This window comes from Zeus faber (genome assembly GCF_960531495.2).
Source record: "Zeus faber genome assembly, chromosome: 2".
Lineage (NCBI taxonomy): Eukaryota > Metazoa > Chordata > Actinopteri > Zeiformes > Zeidae > Zeus > Zeus faber.
This window is the reverse complement of record NC_137189.1, coordinates 21,884,229-21,911,564: the sequence shown is the minus strand read 5'-3', so window position 1 is coordinate 21,911,564 and position 27,336 is coordinate 21,884,229. Positions and strand designations below refer to the sequence as shown.

The window sequence follows — 27,336 nt, the reverse complement described above, 5'->3', positions numbered from 1 at the left end:
CCTAGAAAGAACTATCTAGAAGGTTCCACCTACCTATAACTACCCATCTAGAAGGTTCTCCCTATCTAGAATTAGTTATCGAGGAGGTTCTCCCTGTCTAGAAGTAAATGTCTGGAGAGTTCTACCTATCGAGAATGTCCTACCTACATAGAAAGACCTAACTACAAATACCTATCTAGAAGGTTCTAGCTATCTAGAGGTAACCACCTAGAAGCTTCTACCTACCTATAGCTACCTGTCTAGAAGGTTCTACCAACCTAGAAGTAACCAGCTAGAATGTTCTACCTATCTAGAAGTAAGTATCTCAAGGGTTTTACCTACCTATAAGTAACTATCTAGAAGATTATACCTACCTAGAAATAACTATCTAGAAGGTTCCACCTACCTATAACTACCTATTTAGAAGGCTCTACCTATCTAGAATTAGTTATCTAGAAGGTCCTCTGGTCTAGAAGTAAATATCTGGACAGTTTCACTTATCAAGAATGTCCTACATACATAGAAAGACCTATCTAGAAGTACCTATCTCAAAGGTTCTACCTATCTAGAAGTAACCACCTAGAAGGTTCTACGTACCTATAATTACCTGTCAAGAAGGTTCTACCAACCTAGAAGTAACCATCTAGAATGTTCTACCTATCTAGAAGTAACTATCTAGAATGTTCTACCTATCTAGAAGTTACTATCTAGAGGGTTCAACCTATCTAAAAGTAACTATCCTGAAGGTTTGACCCATCTAGAAGTTACAATCTTGAAGGTTCTACCTGTCTAAAGGTAACAATCTATAAGGTTCTACTTAGATATCAAAACCTGTCTAGAAGGTTCGACCTACCTAGAAGTAACCATCTAGAAGGTTCTACCTACCTAGAAGTAACTATCAAAAAAGTTCTTCCTATCTAGAAATAATTATCGAGAAGGTTCCGCCCTTCTAGAAGTAACCATCTACAAGTTTTTACCTACATAGAGGTACCAATCTAGAAGGTTCTGCCTTTCTTTAATGTTCTACCCACCAATAACTACCTATATAGAGGGTTCTTCCTTGATATAACTACCAATCTAGAAGGTGCTACCTCCTTCTACCTACCTATCTCGAAGATTCTGACTATCTAGAAGAAACTATCTAGAAAGTTCTACTTACCTATAATAACCTATCTAGAAGGTTCTATCTATTTATAAGTAACTATCTAGAATGTTCTACCTGCCTAGAGGTACCACCCTAGAAGGTTCAACCTACCTAGAAGTAACCATCTAGAAGGCTCTACCTACCAAGAAATAACTCTAGAATGTTCTACCTATCTAGAAGTTATTATCTAGAGGGTTCAACCTATCTAAAAGTAACTATCCAGAAGGTTTGACGTATCTAGAAGATACTATCTTGAAGGTTCTACCTGTCTAGAGGTAACAATCTATAAGGTTCTACTTATATATAACTCCCTATCTAGAAGGTTCTACCTATCTAAAAGTAACCATCTAGAAGGTTCTACAGTACCTACCTATATTAACCTGTCTAGAAGGTTTTACCTACCTTGAAGTAACCATCTAGAAGGTTCTACCTACCTAGAAGTAACTATCTAAAATGTTCTACCTATAGAAATAACTATCGAGAAGGTTCCGCCTTTCTAGAAGTAACTATCTAGAAGTTTTTACCCTACCTAGAGGTACCACCCTAGAAGGTTCTACCTACCCAGAAGTAGCCATCTAGAAGGCTCTACCTACCAAGAAATAACTATCTAGAATGTTCTACCTACCTAGAAGTAGCTATCTAAAAGGTTCCTCCTATCTAGAAATAACTATCGAGAAGGTTCCGCCTTTCTAGAAGTAACTATCTACAAGTTTTTACCTACTTAGAGGTACCAATCTAGAAGGTTCTGCCTGTCTTTAATGTTATACCTACCAATCACTACCTATATAGAGGGTTCTTCCTTGATATAACTACCAATCTAGAAGGTGCTACCCCCTTCTACCTACCTATCTCGAAGATTCTGACTATCTAGAAGTAACTATTTACGAAGTTCTACTTACAGTACCTATAATTACCTATCTAGAAGGTTCTATCTATTTATAAGTAACTATCTAGAAGATTCTACCTATCTAGAAGTAACTACCTAGATGGTACTACCTATCTAGAAGTAACATTCTAGAAGGTTCCACCTACCTTTGACAACCAATTTAGAAGCTTCTACCTATCTAGAAGTAACTATTTAGAAGGTTCTACCTATAACTACCTATCTAGAAGGTGCCACCCAGCTTCTACCTTCCTATCTCAAAAGTTCTACCTATCTAGAAGGTTCAACCTATTTAGAAGTAACTATCTAGAAGGTTCAACCTATCTAGACGGTTCTACCTACCTATAACTACCTGTCTAGACGGTTCTACCTACCTATAACTACCTGTCTAGAAGGTTCTACCTCCCTATAACTACCTATCTATCTATCCAGAATTAACTATCTAGAAGGATCTACCTACCTAGAAGTAGCTATGTAAAAGGTTCTACCTTATAATTACCCACCTTCTGCCTCCCTATCGAGAAGGTTCTACCTATATTGAAGTAACTATCTAGAAGGTTCTACCGATGACTACCTATCTAGAATGTTCTACCTATCTAGAAGGTGCTAGCCACCTTCTACCCTTCTATCTAGAAAGTTCTACCTATCTAAAAGTAACTATCTAGAAGGTTCTACCGATGACTACCTGTCTAGAATGTTCTACCTATCAAGAAGGTGCTGGCCACCCTCTACCCTTCTATTGTGAAGGTTCTACCTATCTAAAAGTAACTATCTAGAAGGTTCTACCTATCTAGAAGCAACTATCTAGAAGGTTCTACCTATAACTACCTATCTAGAATGTTCTACTTACCTAAAAGGTGCTACCCACCTTCTACCTTCCTATTCCAAAGGTTATACCTATCTAGAAGTAACTTTCTAGAAGGTTCTACGTAGCTAGAATCAACTATTTAGAAGGTTTCACCTACCTAGAGGTACCAGTCTAGAAGGCGCTACCTATCTAGAAGGTGCTACCCACCTTCTACCTTCCTATCTTGAAGGTTATACCTATCTAGAAGTAACTATCTAGAAGGTTCTACCCAGCTAGAATCAACTATTTAGAAGGTTTCACCTACCTAGAGGTACCAATCTAGAAGGCTCTGTCTTCCTATAACTACCTATCGGGAATGTTCTACCTATCTAGAAGTAACTATCTATAAGGTTCTGCCTACCTATAACTACCCACCGAGAAGCTTCTACCTATCTCGATGTAACTATCAATAAGATTCTACCTATCTGGGAGTAACTATCTAGAATGTTCTATCTAACTAGACGTAACAATCTAGAAGGTTATACCTACCTAAAAGGAACTATCTAGAAGTATCTGCCAATCGAGAAGCGTCTACCTGCCGAGAAGGATCTATCTTGAATATGTTCTATATGTTCTAGCATGTGTTCAAAAATAAAATTACAAGTGAAAAGCAAATAAGTTCAGACAAACAGTGTTTATTGCCAAAGCATTCAGAGCATAAATACATTGATTTCATATATATATATACATTATATAATTACATTATATACACACTTTCTACAGCCTAAAATCTTATTTTCCATGGTGCAGTGAAAATATCTAATGTCTGCTCGAGCTCGGGTTTAGCTCCAGAAGCGCTGCCAAAATTATATTGGGGCATAAACATGTTGATGTCATTGAACATCACAACAACATTTTTGCGCTGGAGAACAATTTGAGTAATTCAACTGAGGAGAAGTTGATCGAGGAGTTCGATGTGTTGTGGTGTAAAATTCACAACAAAGCGAAGAACTGCACTTTCATGAATGGGCGGGTAAGCTTTTCCACTATACCTTTTATCTCCTCGACCACGTGGCGTGGCTGTGTACCAGTGGGCGTGGCTGTGTACCAGTATGGCACTGCCTTGGCACATTTCTACTATGCCATAGAGAAACACGGATGCACCCCATATCTACCAGAATGAACCACGACACAGTACACGGGGAAAAAACTTCTATCATGAAATAAATACAGGCTGATCTAAAAGTCAATCTTGGAATACAGGAAAAAAAAATCTGGGAAAGATGCTTTTTTTTTGGCAAGCGGAAAACTGTCTTTTTTTCAAGACAAACATTGATGCACTTTGCAGGGACTGCGGTTAAAATGACATTCCTGGAGGGAGTGATTTCTAGGGCCCAGCCATTAGGTCTAGCCAGTTTAGACCAATTTATGTTGACCAGACAATTTCAAACCAAATTAAGGACCCTCTCTCAACAAAGGAATGGCATTTGACAATTTGTAATTGCTGCTTCAATAAAAAGTCGAATATTACTGACCGCCCCACCCCTCACTGGTCTCCTGGTGTCACGTGGGCGGGGGCCCGTTGGTGTAGCGTAACATGGGGTAAAAGGAGCGGGCAAAGTTGTTGGACAGGGCACAGCTGGGGCCGCTCTCCAGGAAAGGCACCAAGCAGACGAGCGCCAGCAGGAGGAGCAGGAGCAGCTGGAGGGGGAGGGCGGCGCAGAGCACCCGACGGAGGAAGGAGGGAGGAGGCGGCAGGTCCCACGCCTCAGTCTCCCTGGATGAGTACCCAAAAGAGAGAGGTGGGTGGATAAAGTGATTTATAAAGCATGCAGCCAAATGTGACGTATGCTGATGTAAAGTATGACATCAAACCAGGCCCGTGCAGAGACTTTGAGGGGCAGGTGCTCAAAAAAAATGAAAAGGCACACGGACCCCCACCTCCAGCTCTAGGCATTTTGCCGTTGTGGGCAAACCTGTTGACGGGGGGGTGGCGGGGTTGAACTATGTGCAGTTATAGATGATGGGTACCTACGATTTTATAATGCCTGGGTTGATGAATGGCGAACCTATCCTTTAACCATCTATTTAGAACTCACAATGACTATTTCATTAGGTACCACTGAAAAACGATAAACAATGATATCAAAATAAGCTCAGTCCAAGTTGGAGTGCATAAAATTACAAACCTTGTTGTGGTGGAGGCCTTCTTTGAATGTTTCCCCTGCCAGGGGCACTCTACCAAGGGATCCAGGTCTTCTACTTCAATTGAAGTAAATTCACAGTCCTGTGACACACAAGCCACAACCCACAGACAAGCCTCATCAGCGCCTACGAACTGCCATCTTTTAGAAATGCATTGGCTTTTGATCAAAGTGTGTCAAGGTAGGATGGTCCGACGTTACCGGTCGTAGCCGCAGGCCCCCGAGGTCTCGGTCCACCTGCCTCAGGAGCAAATTCAGTTTGGTACCCGTCACATGGAGCTTCTCGCGGACCTCGGCGCCCTCCTCTGTCCCTTCCTCGGGCTGCAGCTGGCCCCACAGGGCCCGCAGGGAATCCAAGTGGGCCTGCCTGCTCTGCAGCTCCGCACGAAGACACTGGAGATCACACAGAGCGGAGACGATCACGTTGCCGGTAACGGTAGATTTTATAGAAGACAGATTTTATAGGCACCACTGACAAGCTGGTTAGAAAGGTAACGATGAGGGTCGAGACTTTTATTTGTGTCTTTTTGTTGTTACACCACTAAGTGCAGTTCTAGTCATTACCCAGCAGACTATTAACAGGCTGAAATATTAGAACATTCTAGCTGAAACAAATAATACAAAATCCTTTCTTTTATGACACACCATGCTCGCACAGTCAAACAACTATTTTTATATCCTCGGTATTTCTGTGAGGTTGTTTATTGACCGATTTTCACATTTAGTGCACATAGAGCAGGACTATTAGCTCACAGCGAGTGTGTGGTGGGTGGGAACGGGAGTGTGAGGTTGTTGGCCGACGTCCACCGCACAGCGTCTACTCTCTGCGTGGTCCAGCCACAGTAGTAAGGACTGGAGCCTTTTGTGGAATTCCTGAAGAAAGGGGGAAGAAGGGGATCAAAGGTTATTGTTATCCTAGTCAACGGGTCAATACGAGTCTAAATTCCAATTATTTATTCAGTGGTTTGTTACTAACCATTGAAATGGATTTTTTTTGAGGGTTTTGATGATGATCCAACAAGAAAACCAGATGAATATAGGAGAAACAAAAAAGAGGAAACCACTGCTTCCTTTCAAGATCTGTGGGGATTTGGAACCTCACCTGGCAGTGCATCAGCATCTTCCTGAGGCCACCCTCCCTCTCCTGGAGAGCGGCGCACGCTCGTCTCCAGCTTCGGTTCATGTTTCCCAGGCTTCCCTCCAGCTCTGGGTCCCCTCGGCTCTCCCGGGCCCGAAGGTTGACCAAGAGCACGAGGGGCTTGTAGTGAGCCAACTCCTCCTGTGTCTCCTATAAGAGCGTCAATATTACAATTATAGATCCATCTGATGTCCATTGCAGTGCACAGAAAGTCGGCCAAATTCCGGTTTCTATTCGTACTGTAGAATTCTCCTCAAAGTCCCTTTTTAATATCCATAACAATCAAATTCACGACTTTTTTCATAAATTTCAATACACTGTAGGACCTTATTTAAGAGGCTGCAGACAACCCGTCACCTTGAGCTGTTTGGCACCGGACTCTATGTCCTCCACAGCTCCCGCGGGGTCGGCGTGTCGGAGCAGCTCCAGCTCAGGGATCACCCGTCCGAGCCAGGAAGTGATGTCGCTCAGGTCAGAGGTCAGATCCCGGGGGGCCTCCTGGCGAGGCTCAGCCCGCAGCGGCACCCAATGTTCAATCACCACTAAGCATATGTGTGTACACAAACACACTGCTTTATAGGAACAACCTTAAATTGCTTGTCAGTCGACCAATATTCTAGTGAGACAAAACAAACCATGTTGTGGACATGAACCATCTTAACAGCACTGTTTCCCTTCATGAGGCCAGTTAGATGAAAAACTAGGGTGAATTTAAAAGTTTATTTATTGCATTAATTTCACTGAAGTCACTTAGCACTTGCACTTGACCAAAAGCAGAAGGATTGGTGCTGTTAAGATAAGACAACACTATTAATCCCCGTGGGGAAGTTCAGTATGTCCCAGGAAACAACTGGCCATTTCTAAATATATTTTCCAAATGGCAAACATAGTCCTTGTTTCAGAGCAAGGTTAGCAATCTCCAAATCACCATGGCAATATTTACGCAACGTTTACCTTGTGGTGCAACTTTGTGCTGCGCTCACCCGTTCCTCATTACACACAGTGTAAACAGTCAAAGCAAAATAGTCAATGGAGTCACTTTCAAGTCTCTTATTTATCATTATTTAATAATAATAATAATATTTATTATCTAATTTAAACAAGATCAACTGCAGTGCGTGGAAAATGTTTTTCACTAAATTTCAATGTGACGTTAACATGGACCTTTCAAAAACCAGTGGTCTACCTGACAGGTTGTCTGCGGTGGTGGTTACGCCCTGGAGAGCCTCATCATCCTCATCCAGGATCAGCGAGCCCCTGGTAATGTTCTCGATGCTGCCGCTGTGCTCTGACGTCACACGCAGCTGGAAATGAAACAAATAAACAAAAACACTTCGCGAGTGCCGGCTTCAGACACAACTGCGCAGTAGAATCACTCCTCTCTACCGTTGCACTTCATCTACCGTCCCCGATGGACGTTTGACTTACGTAACCCTGCTTTTGTGGGGTGCTGCTGTGGACAGGTGGGTGCTCGGCATGGCCCTCTAGATCCAGCTGGAGCGGCACTCCTTTGGACAGCCCGCACCCCGGAGAGCCGGGCATGGCTGCCGACCTGCTGGGAGCTGAATCGGACATGGCATCTGGTTGAAATCAGGAGGAAATAACCGCTTCGAGAAAAACGTGCTTCTTTCATGCCGAAAGTACACATTTCATCTCCACCCGCTGGTTGAAATCCAGCCTGAAACGAGCACAAATCACCCAAACCAGAGAAAAAGAGATGATTTGTGTGATGCTGTGAAATGCATGTTAGCCTTACCAAAACATTTAGGATTTTTTTTTAAATTATTATTGTTTTTTAATTAAAAAAATGTAATATGTATATATTTTTTATTTCTACTTTTTAAAAATATTCATATATTGACTTCTCCTGCACTTAATTAATTTGTAAAATTGTATATTTTGCTCATAAATCACAAATGTATTCTTTTATCTTATCTTTTTTAAATGTATTTGATTTAATTATTGATTATTGATTATATTGATTACAAAATTATTGATTTGATATAATTATTATATTATTATATTATATATTTTCCAAATTAAACCCATTAAAAAGTGCAGATCTGGCCTGAGACCTTAAGTGCATTTCACACTCAATATCCAGTGTGCAACTATATTCAAATGTATTACCAAATTGAGAAGTGAATTTTGTTCCTGTGGTGAGAGAATGACTTTGGAATCATTTGAATACAGCTACATATGTGCTTCCATACGGGACAGGAGCAATGTTCTGCACCCACGAATAAACTTGTGAGGCATGCAAACTCAATGTGAACATCAAAATTGCAAAAACAAAAGGCAGGAATAAAAATAGGGTTGAAAAGTCCTGTTGGGATTTTCCAAACCATTCCTCTGGAACACCCCGCAGCCATGCAGCGGTGGTGTAGCAGGAGAATGAAATACATTATATGCAGAAAAGCAAGATGCTGTTCCTACCCACTGAGCAGGCCTCTACGGCCTGATCCTCAGGTGCTTCTAGAAACTCCTCCTGGCTCGGAGATGTCTCCACCCCTGGGAGGAACAAGGTACAATAGCTCTGTATATGTGTGTTGTGTTTAAAGACTTACATTGTGTGGATTTTGCTGTGGACAGATCTTCTTTGTCAAGTTTCTCATATATGGTATCAAATGAATTACGGTGGAACCCTGTTTAATTGAACCTCACTTATCTGAACCTAGTGCCCACCTGAAGAGCAGCTCCTAAGCAATGGCAACTGCAAAGTGCAGAAGTCTGTTGTCTATTTTCAAATGCGTATGGACACATTCATGGCTCCCTATGCGTGCACACAACTGAATTAAAGTCACAGTCACACACGTGAGTGTGATGTTTAGGTACTTTTCAGACAAAGTTTAATGTATTGGTTTGCCATTTGTGGATCATAATGTGGGAAACTCAAATGCTGGTTTCTGCGGGAGCTTAGCGATTGAAATCCTTTCATCCGAGCTACCTGAGAGCATGCTGAAGTAGGTCCCCTCCCCATCCACTTCCTCCTCCTTCTCCTCCTCCTCCTCTTCGGGAGACGAAGATCCTCCCACGTCACCCGTGTGGTCCCACTCGAGTGGCAGGGAGTCCACGCTCAGCGGGGTCTCCCGGCCCGAGCGCTCCAGTGGGGAGGCCAGCAGTAGGTGGGTGGGCGTGGCGGGGAGGCTTCCCCGGCCCAGCCACGGCCGGCCAACCAGCTCAAGGCTCTCCACCAGAGAGGAGCTGTCACCGAAGAGTGCCGGCTCTTCTTCCGCCGCCTGAGAGAAAAGTCGTTACGTCAGCTGTTTCTAACTCTAAAAATGTCCTTTTAACAAAAAGATCACCGGTCACATAGACTCTGAACAGTACTAACTTTTAGTTCTATCATTGATTCACTGACGCTGAAGAGATAACGACTTGGGTATGACACTTTGGCATTGAATGCCACAGAACGTTCCAACACTCTGTTCCAACGATACAGTTCGGTCAATAATGCATATTGGAGTTGCCGCTATATGGCAGCCCACTGCTCCTAGATACGTCAGTTACGAGGATATTAAAATGCAGAGAAATGCATTTTGTTGCCTCAGTACTTGTACTCTGAGCAATGACAATTAGTTGAATTGAATCTAATCTAATCTACGTAATTTAATCCAATCAAATCTATTTTTATGAAAATATCTTAATACAGAATACATGGAGAATCTGAATAATTGCAAGGATTATAGATTTAAAGTAAGGAAATGTGAGTTATTTTGAATTGTGTCAAATCAGAAGATCCCTGCTGATTCTTTGTGTGTGTGTGTGTGTGTGTGTGTGTGTGTGTGTGTGTGTGTGTGTGTGTGTGTGTGTGTGTGTGTGTGTGTGTGTGTGTGTGTGTGTGTGTGTGTGTACACGCCCACTAACCGGGGGCTGGCTGAGCCGCTGGTGGAAGCGGACCAGGCGGCCGAAGACCTCCTGGCAGTAGGCATGGAGCTCCTCCAACTCCTCTTCTATGATGGCAGCGTCCAGCGGGGAGCTCTTCTGGATTAGGCCCTCTCCGAAGACAATCAGCCCATCGATGCGCTCCGTGTTCAGGGTGATCTCTTTCTGAAAGCCCTGCGACAAAAAAAATGCAGCTGGATGGATAAAGGGTAAAAAAAAAACCGCACCAAACTCATCAGGTATCTTTCTGCCCAAATGGGTCCGCTAGAACCTTACAATTGGGCCTGTTGGAGCAAAAGAACATTATCATAATGCTGTAATAAGGCACAATGATTCTTGTCTGATTATTCATAAAAACATAGGAGAAGAATAGATCTTTGGATCCTTGTACCATTTTGTATCTTGTTTAACGTTTTTGTGAACCCACAGCCCACCATTAAGTCTCAGCTTTGGATCTACAAAAAAAGGAAAAGGTTTGCCGCCCCTTGGTCTTTCCATCAAACTAGTATCACAGCAGGATTTTTGGCGGCCTACAATGAGTGACTAGTAAAACTCTTGACAGTTTGTTCATCCTCTTTTCTCTTTGATGACAAAGCCTGGTCTGTCCCTCTGCGCATTGACTATTTCCTGTAGTAAGTATTTGTTGGAAGACAACAGGATCAAGGCACTGTTTCGTAAAACAGAACCTCAGAGAGATTAATCAAAAAGAGGCTAAAACAAGAATGGGCCAGGGTCTGGCTCCTACAAGACAGAGAAGGTTGAAGTTTGGAATCGTTTTTGATAGACTAGTGCTCCCTCTAGTGGTCAAAAAGTTAATATTCTCTCCTCATCGTCTGCTTGGTTGCTGATATTGCTGTTTGACTACAGCAAATCTTGTGTGTGTGCCTGTATGCATGTGTGTCTGTGTGCGCCCTCACTTTGAGCTGCTGTATCTTGTGGTGGACGTCGCTCTCAGAGAAGTGCTCCACGTTGGTGAGCTGCAGGTCCAGCTCCGTCAGCCACACCAGCATGCTCTCCCTGGTGCCCTCAAAGTCCTCCCTCTGCCCTGTGAAATGCTGAGACAAAGAGGGCGTGTGTATGAGAAGAGTGTGTGGGGGGAAGCACAAAGATGTGATGGGTGGAAAGGGGAGTAGACCCCGCTGAGTTGAGTAGAAGACTTGGCTGCCCAAAATTTGGTTGATTGGTGAAAGCATGCAGTTGAAATCAAGCATTGAATTGTGTGTTGTGCAAGCTATTAAAAAAAACAGCTATTTTTAAGTAATATATAATATTCTTCCTCTTTAAGGCTGATCTTCTTTTAGTACCTTGAGCCTACGGAGGATGGCCACCACCCTGCGATGGAGGCTGTCCCAGCGGAGGTTGCCCTGGTGGACCATGGCCTTGAGCTGGCTGGCCCGGTCGGTGCGGTTCTCACGGGCCAGACGGCGGTACTGGTTGTTGACCAGTTCAAGTTGCGTCAGGCGCTCGTGAACCTGCCTCTGAAAACTCTGAGGAGTGTGTGGGTGTGTGTGTGTGTGTGTGGGGGGGGGGGTTGACAATGGTGAATAATGGCTTAATACATTAGAGGCAGTTCAAAGTTTGGTTCTTTTTGGCCATTCAGCTCTTTAAGTGTGACTCAGTGAATAGATTTGTTACATTTTCCGGCTATTTATTTGTTTGATTCTGTTGGTCTAACGAGTCAGAAGAGTCATTGGCTCTGAGTTGTAAATGGAATTGTCAAAAGAATCATTAAATTCTGTCAAGATTATTTATTTTGGTGGAATGCAAAGCGCAAACCAGCCACATGAAGTGCCTCTGACTTCCAACTCCTTACTCCCAAACAAATCGTTTGTGAGTCTTGCATCACTAATTAGCAATACCTGTTTCAAAGTGTGTTCTTTGTGGTTGAAACAAATTCATATCTGTTTTGCTGAGATAAATGAAACAGTTGAATGTGTTGTCCTGAAGCAACACGCCATGGAGTGAGTGTTTTCAAAGCAAATACACCAAGCGCTGAAGATGGATGAAAATCTTATGGTTTCCCCCGCTAATCCCCTTGACCGACCTCGTATTTCTTGAGCTCCTCCTTAGCAACAGTGTATAAAACGTCTGCTGTGTTGGGGTTGGCCGCCGTCTGCTCCGCCATCTTGAGCCAGTCCTCGAAGCGCGAGTAGTCGTCAAGGAATTTACACCACAGCCTCCAAGTCTCTTCGATTCTATAAGGAGTCACACAACGGGGGTCAAGATCTAGAAAAAACAAATAAAAGGTTTTCACAGCAAACGCCGCAAGAAATAAGTATCCTTCCCTGCTGCTTTGTATCTGCTTTGACACCGAACCGACCATTAAGTGCTGAATATGTCCAAACCACAATGGAGGGTGGAGTCACAACATTATTTTGAAGTCAAGCTGAGTTGTGCCATCTCGAACAACAAAGCTTGTCTAGCCCTAACCCTAATTTGGGTTATACGTGTTGCATCGACAGTCAAAAGAGAAATCATCTGTTTGGATTTTGTCTTCAAGAGTGTCGATGAAGAGAAGGCCATATTAAAGTGCTTGTGTAGCTGAAGCTGACAGGATTTTTGAGAATTCTATAATTATTGCTGAAGAAATCGTAGGAAAAAAAGACAAACGCTTGCGTGACATCACATATTGATAACAATTCAAAATTTGAAATACACCCCTCCTTTTTCTGGACACTTTTTAGTATCCGGATATTTAACTTTTGTTGTCCCTTTAGGGCCTCGTAACAGGATCAAGGTGTCAAAAAAGGTTGCTAAAAAACCAAGTCCCTTTTCTTTCCTAACTGGCATGTTTTGTGTGGCTAAAGATCAAGATTTTTGTCCTGTAATGGGCAAAATATCAGATGACCATCCCTTTCTTTTTGCCCGGTATCAATGTCAACGCATAAACAGAAACTATCTGTCAGTAGAAAGTTCCAGCAAGTACCCAAACAAACTATAAAAAAATAGTTCAATATGTCATTGTTTTTGAACATTAATTCCAAATAAATACGGAAGGAATCTTCTACAGTCCTAATTAGTTTACAATGAAACTTAACTTAGCTGTGCGTGTGCATGTCTATGATCTAGTGGGTTTTCCACTCCCACCTGAGTCTCCTGTCCAGAGCCAAGGAGCAGATGGTTCTCCAGCGCTGGTCCAGGCTGCGGCTGGTCTCCTGCAGGGAGTCTCCCTCGGCCGCTGCGCCGCAGCCAGAGCCAGGGCCGGCATCCTCGTCCTGGAGAAGCACGTCGCACAAGCTGAGCACCGAAGCCACGCCGTCCGTGTGCTGCTCGATGTCCCGCTGCAGCTCCTGGGGAAGGGGGAGGGGCGGACAGGTGGGCAGGCGTGAATGGACAGGCATGGGAGGAGAGGAAAGTGGCGGGGGAGCAGACAGGTGGATGGAAATGACTGTATGGATATAGAGGGAGGGGGGTTTGGAGGGTGATGGCACAGCCAGTCTACAACTCACCAGATATAACAAAGGGCTGATGTGAATTATTAATCTGAATGGAGAAAGGAGGGAGGGACAGGGGAGAGACAGACTGACAGAAAGAGAGAGACAACAGAGCGAGAGATACAGCAAATGCACAAACGAGGCAGAAAGACAGGGAAGAAAGAGAGAGGAAAAGAATGACAAAATAAAGAAGAAAGGTGAGAAAGTAAGAAAAAACAAATGTAGAAATAATAATTCAGGGAAATAAAGGGAAAAAGAAAGAGTACACGAAAAAGGAAAGATGAAAGAATAAGAAGCAAGAAAGGAAAAAATCTCACAAATAAACACAGAAAAAAAAGAATGAAGAGAAAGAAAGAAAGAAAGAAAGAAAGAAAGAAAGAAAGCTAGAAAAAAGAAATATAGGCAGAAAATAAGTCAGGGAAAGAAAAGGAGAAAGAAAGAATGACTAAAAAAAGAAAGACAATTTAAAAGAACAAAAGAAAGACAAAGAAAGAAAGCCTGGAAGGAAAGGGAGAAAGAAATAAAAGAGAAACTCAGAAGAAAATAAAGTATATAAAAAATGTAAGAAAAAGAGTAATGTGGAGGGTTTAGGGGGGAGTAGAAGGGTTGGGGGTCTGCAGGATTTGCGGGTGGGAGGGTGGTGGTGGAGCGTTTAGGGATTCTGGAGGGTTTGGGGGATCTGAGAGGTTTGGGGGTTTGGGGCAACTGGAAAGTTTGGGGGATCTGGAGAGTTTGGGGTGACTGGAGGGTTAGGGGGATCTGGAGGGTTTGGGGTCACTGGAAGGTTTGGGGGATCTGGAGGGTTTGGGGTGTCTGGAGGGTTTGGGGTATCTGGAGGGTTTGGGGAATCTGAGTGGTTTGGGGAATCTGAGTAGTTTAGGGAATCCGAGGGGTTTGGGGGTTCTGGAGGTTTTGGGTGTCTGGAAGGTTTGGGGATCGGGAGGGTTTGGGGTGACTGGAGGATTTGGGTGTCTGGAAGGTTTGGGGGATATGGAGGGTTTGGGGTGACTGGAGGGTTTGGGGTATCTGAGGGTTTTGGGGGTTCTGGAGGATTTGGACGTCTTGGAGGTTTTGGAGTCGGGAAGGTTTTGGGGGATCTGAGGGGTTTGGGTGTCTGGAGGGTTTGCGGGAGTATCTTCAGCCATACCTGCTGCTCGGCGAGCCTCCTCTGGATCTCCTGGTGATGGCAGACGCTGTAGGTGATCGGCCGGTAGAGCTCGGCCTCCACGCGGGACAACCATGTCTGCAGGTTGCTCATGTTCTTGTCCAGCTGCTGCACTGTCGATAGGGTCTCCGTCAATTTTTTCACCCTACAAGCAAATAGACATTTAATCTTTGCTCAAACGTGTGCTTCATGTGCCTTTCGTAGCTTTCGGCTCAGTGGATTTATACAATCCAGAAGATGAGCCAAGAATGGAACTTCACTTAGTGATGCGCATTTAAGTAAAGCGAACCTGATTGGCAAATAACAGGATTGCTACTTCACCACCTACTTGTTTTTTGTGAAAGCAGCTCCAAGCATGCAATTGTGTGGTGGAATACAGTCACAGAATAAAATTATGCTGGAGTAATATACTAATGCCAGAACAGCCAGAACCAAAATTGAATTAAACCCCTCTAACATGAATTGAAATTCAATTAAAAATAACTCTTATAAAGGACTCTTTATATTATCCAGTCATTAATACGGATTCTCCTTTAAGGAAAAAAACTCTCTTCGTGGTTATATAACTGGATAAACGGTCTAAGCTGAAAGGAGATGAGAAAAACCCCCGCTGAAGCACTCCTTAAAAAGTATTACAAGAGATCTAAAAATACTGTCACACAAAACCCAGACTGAAGTATCCTCTTCCCCTGCAAGTTCTAGAGGCCCAAACTATTCACTATCCATCAACAGTCCCAGGTCTCCTACACAACAGCTTCAAAAGTTACTGTGGCAACTAGGACTGGACAAAGCAGCCCCCATCCTCACGCCCGACAGCCCCCCCCAGACACACGTCATCATAGTAGTGCTTTAGGGCCGATGAAGGGGTTTGCAGGCGCCTCTTTTGAGCTAAAAAGTCTGAAGTGTGCCCCGTTTGAAAGATGGAGTCAATTAGTCCATTTGAGCTCCCGACACGGCCAAATTGAAAGGGAGAAATCTCCAAATTAAACTTTGGAGATTTCCTGTCAAGTGATGACTACTTAACAACTACTGTTGTTAATTCTGAACTTCGATTTGCTTTTATCAGCACTATCGACACTTCGTTCTGAATCAGAGAACTGGATAGTACATTGGCAGGAAATAAATATTACCGCACTGCAATTTATGTTTAGTATTTCAAATGTCAATGGCAATAGACACTGTTAGTTCTTCTGCTACTTATAAAAAATACATATAATACAAAATTGAACATAAATTCAGAGTCAGACGTACTGAATGTACTGAGTCAGAATGTACTGTACTAAGTGGCTTCCAACAAGGTTTCTTCTCCGCTAAATTGTAGAAAAAAATGTGTAAACGGCAAACGGATAGTTGATGCATTTGAATGAGAGAAGTGCTTTTAGGCAATGTGGTTGGGTCGAGGGAGGGTGGGAGTTGCGGCACGTGTGGCTACACAACCAAGATCCAACAAGCAAAACAAAAACAAAAGAAAACGAAAGAAGACCAAACAAAATCTCCTTGCCACTGTGCCAGTCCATTCTATACCCCCCCCTCCCCCATCTCTCCCTCTCATTCAGCCGGAACAAAGCCCTGCGGGGGGCCATGACAAAGGGGTTAAGGGAAGATATATGGTGAGGGTGTGAGGATGTTTAACAAAGTGGCAGGTGGAGGAGGGTGGGGCGGGGGAAGGGGGGTCGCTTGGATACGGTGTGTTTCCACGGTAGCACTTCCAGCCTCTCCGGATCTAATGTAGGTGGAAGTGTGTCAGAGTGTTTGCCAACTCTTGGGCTGCCACAGCGACAGTGTTATTACAGAGGAGACAGAGCACTATATCTGATTTTAATGGGAAAATCTGCAACGCTTAAGAATGGAAGCCGCGGTGCGGCGCTGCAATTGGACTCTGGCGTCGGCCAAACTGGCCGATCCCCACGCACTTTGTGTTCACATTATGAGAAACACTCATATTTTGACAACATTGTTTTTACTGTGATAGTTTCCTTTGGGACAACATTAAATATTTTTGACTGTACATTGTAGATGACTCTCTGTTTAAGGACGCCACAGGACCACCAAAGGACACCAGTCTGGTCTGGACCGACCATTCTTAAACAAATGTTGGTGCTGTGTCTCACATAACAGGCAAATGAGGACCTTTGATTAAAATTTGGTTTGATTAAACCAATGATTTTCAAGTACTACTGCACAGGAAGTGATGTGATTTACTTATTACAAATAAAGAAAACCACTATGCTGGTTACAGCTGGACAGTACAGTACAGCACTGTACAGTGTACAGACGCACAAAAAACCCATCCGCCCTCATCACATTTAATGCACGCTGACAGACCCCCACCTCCTGTCCTGCAAACACTCCCACCCCACACAACTCCTAACTGGGGAGGCCCACTCTGACAGTGGGGTAAGTGGGAGGGGGACAAGGACATATGGTACAATTCGAAGACATTCGCAAAGCCTATGTGGGGACTCGGGATGGAGACTGGGGAGGGGCCCATCTGTCTTGAGGGTTAGGGTTGGGGTAGTTACCGTGTATCATCGCTGTGTCTCAACCTATAGTCTGTATGTTTAGTATGAGAGAAGCCGTGTATCCATGACAGCTGCAGGGCACGGCTCACCAACAGCAGGTCGATGGAGAACAGCACTGATGCTACTTTTTAAAATTACAGTGGCCTCAAGGAAATACAGCATAGGCCCTCTTGATGCTATTCAGTAAGTGTTAATGCCCCATGAAGAATGCTGTTGTACTTATGTGGCAGGCCATTTTAAATGGTGGAAAACATGACAGATACACGCTACAAACCGGTGCACACACAAACACACACCACCAAGTATATATACACATGCACACACATTGCTGATTATGTTCAGAAAATTCACAAAGAACACTGATATAAGTACATGTTAACTAACCCCTAACCCTAACCCATATGTTCTAATAGTTTATATTTGTAATATATTGCTGAATATCGACCAATATAAAAAATATGTAAGTTATTAGAGCTATCATAATTATTAAATAGTCGCCTGATGACAATTATTTGAGATCACCGTGATCATTTTGCAAAATCGTTAGAATCCATTGTTATGTTTTTATCCAAATGTCAGGGGAAAGGTGATGGTAGGAGACCTAAAATATATGTTCCAATGTTAAATGTCAATTTATGGCTCTTCCTCATATGGTGCGTGTGTATTATTACCCAGGTTGATACTTTGAAAGCAGTGCAAAATAAAGAAAAAATACAATTAAATCATTAATCGCAATAATTTGTATGTTAATGTTAATCGTAAGCTAAAGCTAAAATGGCGTGATTGTGACACCGCTATCAATACTGATATATTGAATAAACTATATACTGAATATATCTATTTATATATATATATATTGTTGAAGAAAAAAAACTGTATATTGGCCTTTCTTACAAACAACTCTTTAAAATGATCTCTATTAGGCATCGCTTGAGTTTAGTGCTCCGGGCTCTACTGCTCATCACTCCTGGTGAGGTGTACAGAAAACATTGGCATGCTGAGCGAGCTAGCAATATAGGAGTGATGAGCTTCATCCCACCACCGGATAGAAGAGCAGAGACCAACAGGTGAATGCAGGGGAGGGAGCGCAGCAACGCAGCAAGGAAGCAGGCAGCAAAGGAGGTAAGGCAGGAGAGACTGGCGGCTAAAATAGACATCCCATCAAGGGTGTGGAAGCATGTGGCATCGTCAACTCTGCAAGCTATGCATAATTTATTGACAAATATATGTGGAGTCCCCTCCATATTTCCAAATGCCTAATTTGACATAAGTCCAACCATGTGTTTCAGTCGCCCACCTGGCCTCGATGTGGTGGAAGAGGCTCTGCCAGCGCTGGCTGACCTCCTCCAGTGTGCCGTGGAGCTGGCTCTTCTTGGCCTGGTTGCTGGCCAGAAGCAACTGCTCGCCCAACTGCTTCAGGTGGCTCTTGTTCTCGCTGAACAAGTTGATCTCCTCCATGCAGTCCTGCGGAGACGGTGGAAGAAATACTTGGATGAAAGTATAAATACCCTCGGAAAACTGGACTCTAGTGAATGCAGCAATGCCTAGTATATGCAAAGGACTTGAGCTCAAATTTTCGAGTGCAAAACAATTATTCAATATCTTCAGGCGATCATGAGGAAATCTCTCGGATCTTTGTGAGCGTGCTCCCTTCATCAGCGGTCTCTCTTTTTGAGATGTTGATAATTAATATGAGAATATTAGGCTGGTTTGATTATTTTATTATGATTTCATTTCAACGTGAAACAGTGAACCATTCCATCAAGTCCCTATCGTTCAATTTGCTCTACGTCTCCAATTTTCTCATCTCGCAGGTAATCTGCTCATATTCGGTGCTAGTCTTTCTCTAAGCAGTTGGCGGCAACCCATTTTCTGGGTGAAATAGCTCTCGAAATAATGCCGGCCATTGTTGGCCGCCTCCAATTTGCTCATCTCATCTTGCAGCCTGAAACAATGACGGTGCGATGCCCGAAACCAATTATTAGCCAGTGCGCTGAATGCTCACGGTTGAAGAACAGATAGGACGACACAAGGGCCTCACTGTCAACAGAGAGGGGACGTTGTGTACCCACTAAGGTGGGGGCAGGACTATTCCAGATGAACCATTCTTGCATACATAGAGCTGCCACATTTATTACATAATAACCTCATCGTTTAAGCGGAAGTATTTTATGAAATCATTCCACAAGAAGTTTCTATTCAAATTTCACGGCCATTTTGAGGCAATGTAAGAAATGACGCAACAAATCAAATGGCATTTCCATCAGTTGGGTTGAGGTAAATTCATTTCAGGTCAATAGATAGCGCTTCTGCAATAGGTAGACATGATCTGTTACACTGTTATAGGCTTTAATATATATCTGTCCATTTGCTGCTCTTACCTTTTTCAGTTTCTCCACCATCTCCTCGATGCTCAGGTCCCCTCTTTGGCACACCTTGCTCTCCATCTGAGCCAGCCAGTCACACAGCTCCCTGTTCTTGTCATTGAATATGGTCCAGGCATTGAGGCGGTCTGCAATCTCCTGCCTGCGTGAGGACACCTTGGGGTGTAAAAAGGGTGGTAAGAAAATGTGCTCAACAGCGGTGCCGTTGTGGAATTGTTGACTAAAACATGAGCAGTGGCCAAGTGCTGAGATGTTGAGCGAATATCGATCCAGGCAGAGTTTAATGCAATTCATAGGCATTTTTTGTCGGTTTTGACTCTGATTTGTGATATGCTGTGATCTAGGAAATTCTTTGTGAAGAAACGGAATATATTTATATATACACGGATCTTTGAGAAAATACAAGGACTTCCTGTAAAAGATGTCTGCTGTGCATAAAAAAAACAAAAACATGAATTTTTCCCCTCACACAGCAGAAGCAGGTTTCGTGTTAAGCTCTTTAAAGGTTTTGTATAATCAACTAAAGTGAGTGATAACGCAAGAGAGCTGGGGCTATTTCAATGAAATTAACAGGGTCTATTTTCCTAATGACAGCTTAATGCCCCCAATATACACTATGTCACACAGTCGGGGGGGGGGGGGCACTGTCAACTCTTTTGAGGTCAGAGAGATTAGCGAGACCCTAAGGCTTATTTTGGGGTAGCCATATTTTATCACTCTGTGGCATTTATTTGTGTTTCATGAGCCCCGGGGTGTGTTTAAATGTAACGCTGGCAGACATTTTGGTTGGGTTCTTGGGGGGGGGGGGGGTGTATTTGGGTTCCATTGTGAGCTACAGGCACACTGGGAGGACTGGTGCTCTCCCCCTGTTACAACAATAGAGGCTGTCCCCTGAATCCCTTTAGCCCAGCCCCAAACCAGGCCATCTGTTCGTCGGACCCATTCCGGTGGCTGCCGCCCCGACTTGCAACCTGTTGACGGAGAGGTGGTGTGTGTGTGTGTGTGTGGGGGGGGGGGGGGGGGGGTGTGTTGTTGTGGCTGGTCATGTCATGAAGGTGCTGCAGTTCAAAAAATGTAAATGAAGTCACATCTCCATCCATGCCTTTTGATCGCAGCACCATTAAAACTTCTCTTTTAAATCCTTGTACGTTGGCTACACAGGAAGTCTTTAACTCTAGTCTAACTCTAAATGCCAAGAGCAGGCATGTTGGGGCCCAAGTCTACAAGGGGCGGCAGGTGGGTCCGCTTGCTGGAACCCAGGCTCCAATTAAGCGGAGATGAAAATCACGGAGGGACCTCGCAATAACTCCAGTTGTGGACAAACGACCGCCATCGCGGCCGCATCATAACTGTTGTTGGCTTTCCCGATGAGCAAGTGGGTGTTTGTCGTCCGAATGACAATTAATACACCCAAGGCACCGAGTGGAACTTAAGCCTCCGCTTCGCAAACCTGCTTTCAACAGCGGTGCAGTGGTGCACAAACCAACCCCCGTTTGAAAACTTTGAAAACAACTGCTGATCGATATTGAGATAGGTGGGTAACCAAACCTTACACTAACATTATAAATATAATTGAAGGTCCTTGGCTTGGCACTGAAAAAGTCAGGTAAGCAAATACATTTATTTTATTGTCCTGAGACCACAAGAGAAGACAGATCACATTTCCACTTTCCCTCCATGTTTTAGACCATGCTGCCCCACTCTTTTCACAGAGAGTGTGTGTGTGTGTGTGTGTGTGTTGTGTGTGTGTGTGTGTGTGTGTGTGTGTGTGTGTGTGTGTGTGTGTGTGTGTGTGTGTGTGTGTGTGTGTGTGTGTGTGTGTGTGTGTGTGTGTGTGTGTGTGTGTGTGTGTGTGTGTGTGTGTGTGTGTGTGTGTGCCTGACCCCAGCGGAGCAGCAGCCTTTATGCTAAGAAACCGCTGGTAGCACTCTTTCATTGCTGATACCATCTCAAATCATTCCTCACTACTCTCTCTCTCTCTCTCTCTCGCTGTATTTGATCTTCTGAGCTCCAATTTCAAAAGCGTTGACTGTGACAAGGGTAAAATATTTATTGCCAAAACTTAACAAAAAAAAAATAGATGTTAGAAGTGCTACTTCAAATAACAATGAAACAAGTGACATCAACTTGGAGCATTATTAAACATTTTGCAATCAACTTAAAGGTCAAGATTCATTTGTGTTGCACAAACTAACGCATGTGGAGCGCAAGTTCACGCTCTCTCTTTCTCTCTCTCTCTCTCTCTCTCTCTCTCTCTCGCTGCTGTCTTTCCGGCAAGTTCCCTACCTTCTCACAGAGTTCTTCCCACTGGCAGTGAAGCAGCTCCAGCTGCCGCTCCAGCAGGGCGGTGTCGCCGGCTGCCACGTACCACGACAGGTCCGCTTTGGCGCCGTCCAACTCCATCAAGCCTCCAGCCAAGCTCTCCAGTGACGCCTCGTTCTCCTGCATGTTGATTTACACATTAACACACACGCACCCACACACAAGTAGGCACACACAGACGTGCACCGGTCAGTCTGCACTGGACCTGCATACCCCCTCTCTCTGCCTCTCTCTCTCTCTATCCCCTTCCCTGGCTGACCAGTTGAATTAGAGAGGGGGTGGGTAGGAGGTTAAAAGGGGGTGGGGGGTCGGGGTATTGAGTGGGAGCGGGTGAAAGCGGGTGGGGGGGGTGGGGGGGTTACATTTTAATAGAGCAACTCTATTGTGGTGGTGGTAGGGGGTGATAGCAGGGGAGAGGGGGGTTGGAAGGGGTGAGGGACAGGGGGAAGTTTGGCCTCTCGCTGGCTGTCGTGCTCAATTGAAAAAAATTAACTGGAACATTTTCCATCGTAAAGGGACACACCATTGTTTGGGGAAACTTGTTTTGATTATCAGCGTTGCCAGTTGTCAGCGTCGTCAGGGTTGCCAGTTCACAGTTTGCTGGCCGTGCACCAACAACTTCAACAAAACAGCCTCAGTTGATAATCACTGACCCCTGAATCGCTTCTTGTTATACTTATTTACATATGTGTCATGCAAGAGGAATTTATTCTGTTGTTTATTTATTGTTTGTTGACTTTGCTTATAATGTAATATCATTTTCCACTAGTTCCACGGGCCAGTAACTTTCAAAATTCATTGGCTTGGACATACTTTGTCATTTCAATAGAATTTTCTCCTTATCTTAGGCGAGATGGTGAGAAGCATGACAAACTAAAAATATAGAAAGATTTGACAAGGAGCAGGGGTTTTTAACAAAAGTCCATGGTATCCTACTCACACACCTAAACTATGTACTGAATGTGCAGCCGGACGGTCAAAATAACCCTGACAGGGCGATGAGTCTTGTATGACTCTGAAGGGGGTTATTTTGCGATAATGACCCGGTGGCTGCTCATTATATATATATATATATGTTAATCATGAAATGAGACTTGTTGAATGGGACATTGGGGATTTTTAAATGGGCGTCCACATTCATCTTTTCAACCTGAAAATCCAGGGGGTTGGCCCCAGGGGGTTGTTAATATACTGTCAGGCCACACTTCACCCCGATCAGCCTCTCTTCCTCTTGTGAATCCTCCACGCTGTTCGTCAGAAGCCGCTCCAAGTCGCTGAGCTCTTCCATCTTGCGTGCGCTGCTGGCTAGACGTTGCTGACACTGTGTCCAGTCCTAACAGACAGTGGAAAGGAATTTTCTTAATTGAAAAATATTTCCACACAAACATTCACACAAGATGTTGAATGCTTGGCAAAAAAGTATCTCAAAACAGCAGTGTCAGCAATGTCTTCAAAATGCTTCAAAAGTCTTTTTTATTTTATTTTGACATTTTATTATTTTTACACACATCAGCTCAGTGCATCGGATTGTGTTATTGGTGAGACTCAAAACCACGGCAACAATAGTGAAATTCACCTACTTGTGAACTCAGAAATAACAATTTTGTCCCCCTTTATCAGGGCGGAATTCTCCCCGTTTTGGTGAGAAGAACCCGCCCTTGATTGTTGTTTCAACTTATTTGAGGGATTTGCCCATTTCCCCCGGACTAGTGCCCAGTGCCCGTTCTAAACATGCCTGTTTGGAACGGGCCGATTGCTTGGCCTCCGGTATTGCCGCGGTTCCAGAACATTAAAAACTTTAACGTTTTGTTTCGTTTTTGTTCCTCGTGAAATAGCGATGGTTTCTGGTTTTCATTTTTGTTTCTTGATCCGTTCCAAAGCCTTGGAAAAAAACTCGCCCAAGTCATGGCGACTCATGTTTTTGGAAAAACTGACTACATGACTACATATAGGTGCTGCACTGCGGACGTAAGTGACTCGTAGGGTCGCAGAGCCCTGAAGCCCCAGCCCTGCTGCTGCACAGAGCTGAGCGGGAGCCCTGAAGCCTCGCCCCTCTGCTGCCCAGAGCTTTTTTTCAAAGCTTATTAATATCACACGTGTACCAAATTCGACACTGCACGTCCTTGGGTCCCCAGCAATACACCTGCCAGGTGTGAAGTAGAACAAATGAACAGTTGTCCAGATAATCGAAGGACATACAGACAGACTATATATATAGTTCTCTATAGTAAGATTAGATAGATAGTTCGATGGCTACCGTTTAGACAAGCCATAAAACAACCCGCTGCTTTCACACACAGACACACACGCATGACCCAGAATGTGTTAACACAACTGGGCCCTGACCCCCTGCATGGGGGGCCCGTACATTTTGATGATGTCATTAACGCAGGTTACAAGTATAGCAGGCTTCTGGGTTATACTGTACAAACGGTATTTGTTGTGCTGGCCAATAATCGCTGTCAGACTGCTCAGTTTACATAAATGTATAAACAATTAGCCACACATTTCTTGCCGACTCACGCAGCCTATGAGGCCGTTGCTAAAGTAGAAGGAAGATTAGCCTGGAATGTGCAGGAAATAAAGCCCCTTTACACCCTATTACAGCCTATTATTGACTCAGACAGCAATCAACCAACCTGAACCAATAAGACAAGACCCATTAAAAAATGATTACAATCCTGAATTATTACACCCGCTTTGAATGGGACACTTATTTTGTGCGTGTCAGTCCAATTGCACCACACACACAGTGTCCGAATGGAATGCAGTGGAAACAGATGGACGGTTTGCCCACCGTTGGCGACCGCATGGCCCCTTGGATGTAGATCACGGCTAGATTAGTGCGGCTGTTTGATCCCCCTCTTGTGTGTATGTGTGTGTGTGTGTGTGTGTGTGTGTGTGTGTGTGTGTGTGTGTGTGTGTGTTTGTGTGTGTGCGCGCGTAGGTTTGGAATATGGGTGAAAAAATATTAAAAAATATATATTAAAAAAAAAATGTTTTACTTGAATATCCACGGACATTTTTTAAACCAAAATTACGATAAAACTTAACTCGAAAGTGTTGGATTGTTGGATCACTAGTCGTCTGTGGTGGACAAAGGGCCGTGGTCAAGCACCGGCCGATGACTGACTCAAGGCTGGGAGTTTTCTTAACAGCCGATCTCCTCTGTAAGACAAGACAAAAATGTTGTCTTGTCTTACAGAGGAGATCGGCGCAGAGGCTTGTGAGCAGCAAGCAGAGGAACGCCATTCCTCCTGTGCCCGAGAGCATGACTATTAACCTCCATTAATATAAGACTCCTCAGAGATATTTATACAAAATAAATGATTGTGGCCTGCGTTCCACATTTTGCCAATGGACAATAAAACTCTCGCCAGGTCGGCGAACCACGGCCAGAAAGACTCCGCCTCCCTCCCTAAACCCCGGTGGGAAGAAACTCCCACATCGTCAATAAAGTGAATTCACTTGTATGAAAAGTACACACACAGAAGACTTCTAACATATCGACGCCAAGGTAGCTAGTATTTATTATTATTTTTTTTTTTCATTGAATTGGCCAAAAGCATAATTTCAAGCATTGCAAGCAATTATTTTTCTACCCTGTTATTTTCAGCAAAACAAATTGAAATCAAGTGAAGGTTGCTCTGGACAGTTTTGGAACTCTCCAGCCTTAAAGGGCCATTACCTGGAGGACGATATTGATGTGGGCTCGATCTCCACCCAGCTGCATGGCGACACGATCCCAGGCCTCCTGCAGATCCTCCAGATCTGTGCGCAGTTGGCCGCCTTGGAGAGCCTCCGTGGGCAACGCGCACAGGAACTCGGCGGCCTCCAGCGTCCGCTTGTACGTCGCAAGGTGCACACACAGGGCTTCCTCTATTTGCTGGGAAAAGGAGGAGAGGAGCAAGACAATATGTAAAGAATACATTGACATATTAATCGATGTATGAGAAAATAAATGACACCTTATGTAAGAATTCAACTTTCTATTTTCTGGCCATATGGGCATATTTGGGCTGGATCCCTATTGTTATTGTTCTGCTTTTTTTTTTTTATTCTCTGCGATTTTTAGCTTAAAATATCTCAAACTGGCAGACCACACAGATACGGTTGAGGTCGGGATGTTTCAGATGTCTTGTTGTTCGAGTTTGATTTATATCGATCTACATATGGAGCAGAAATTTGTGGAAAAACTCGTAAATTTCATTAGTTTCAGGAGCGGGCCGCTTTGTGACATCATCATCCAAAGTTATATAAGTCCAAGCTTCATCTCTCGGAGCTCATTTCCCTCTGGCCACTTGTGAGTAAGACACAGAGGGTGAAAAAGGGTCATTTATCTTTGTGTGGATCATAATGAATGGAGTGTAGCTGCTTCATACTCCTTTCTGCTTTCCTTTATATTCCTTTCCACTCCACTTTTTTTTAATATAAAAAAGGCCAATTTGGGCTCCAAGTCAGAAAAGATTCTTTCTCATCTCTCTGAAAAGGCATTTTCCTTACACAGGGTTCCACATTAAGCTCTGGCCCAGTGGCCAACCCTCCATGGGCCAGTTGATAAAGCCTCTGACTGTGTGCTAGTAGAATCCATAAGTGTAGACTTGTAAAGTTCTCAGTTAACCCATACATAAGGAAAAAAATCATTTGATGTTGAAATAAAACTGAAAAAACAATTACTGGCACAGATTGCCAGTGCAAGATTCCAGCCACTGTCAACTTCTGCTCATAAAAAGCCAAACATATTGATACAGAAACAAAGAAATAGCAGGCATGCTCACCTTGTAATCATCCACGGAGCATCGTAGCTGCTCCAGCGTCCGCACACTTGGCCCGATGACAGGGAGCAGCGGCTCGATGTCCCTCAGGAAGTTCCGCAGCGACTTGGACCCCTGGCTGTAGACCCTCCATCGCACCAGCTGCTCCCTCACCAGAGCCCCGCGCTTCCCGGCTAAAGCCACGCAGTTCCTCCAGCCCTCTTTCACGCCAGCCACGTTTGCAATGATTTCGGCCCTGTGCAGGAAGGGTGGACAGGGCGGTTTAATTTTGAACTCAGGTTAAATTGGTTGTAATGTAGAGTTGTAATATGTTGACAACCGTTTTGTTTACATGCAAACTCTTGAGAAGCAGACAAAGTAGGTTCTCGGTAATTGACAGGAAAGATGTATGAAAACATATAATTTGTCTCAGTAATATATCGGTACGTAATTATACCAATGGCATCGTCCAAATAATGTGATTTTTTTTTCAAATGTGAATGACAATAAAAAGAGTGAGCTGTGCATATTTAGAAACTGAAATTTGCAGATTTTCTGTCTCTTCTGCGCACACACATGACAGCACAGAATGTAATCCTTTTCGCAATATTTTGACACCAAAACAATTATGGATGCCATACAGCTCACGACTGTGGTTGTTTGTGCAGCACTGACATTATACACTTATAAGACACTCATGAGTCTGCCACAATTCCACAAGTCGCTTCACTTGCC

The 27,336-nt window shown here is 43.9% G+C and overlaps 1 protein-coding gene across 1 annotated transcript; it reads right to left on the bottom strand.

The window, feature by feature from the left end:
- Positions 1-3,468: 3,468 nt before the first annotated feature.
- LOC307248152 (nesprin-2-like) lies at positions 3,469-25,661 on the bottom strand. The gene is made up of 21 exons (XM_080024417.1): positions 25,536-25,661; positions 23,058-23,180; positions 21,812-21,967; positions 19,523-19,681; positions 18,439-18,605; positions 14,602-14,764; positions 13,108-13,310; positions 12,065-12,215; positions 11,325-11,507; positions 10,938-11,075; positions 9,991-10,194; positions 9,083-9,359; positions 8,572-8,646; positions 7,564-7,697; positions 7,322-7,439; positions 6,493-6,677; positions 6,100-6,285; positions 5,751-5,870; positions 5,199-5,390; positions 4,983-5,080; positions 3,469-4,570 (listed from the first exon to the last, which is right to left on the bottom strand). The coding sequence occupies exons 1-21, from the start codon at positions 25,578-25,580 to the stop codon at positions 4,357-4,359; spliced, it is 3,291 nt and encodes a 1,096-aa protein (XP_079880543.1). The 5' UTR covers positions 25,581-25,661; the 3' UTR covers positions 3,469-4,356.
- Positions 25,662-27,336: the final 1,675 nt, after the last annotated feature.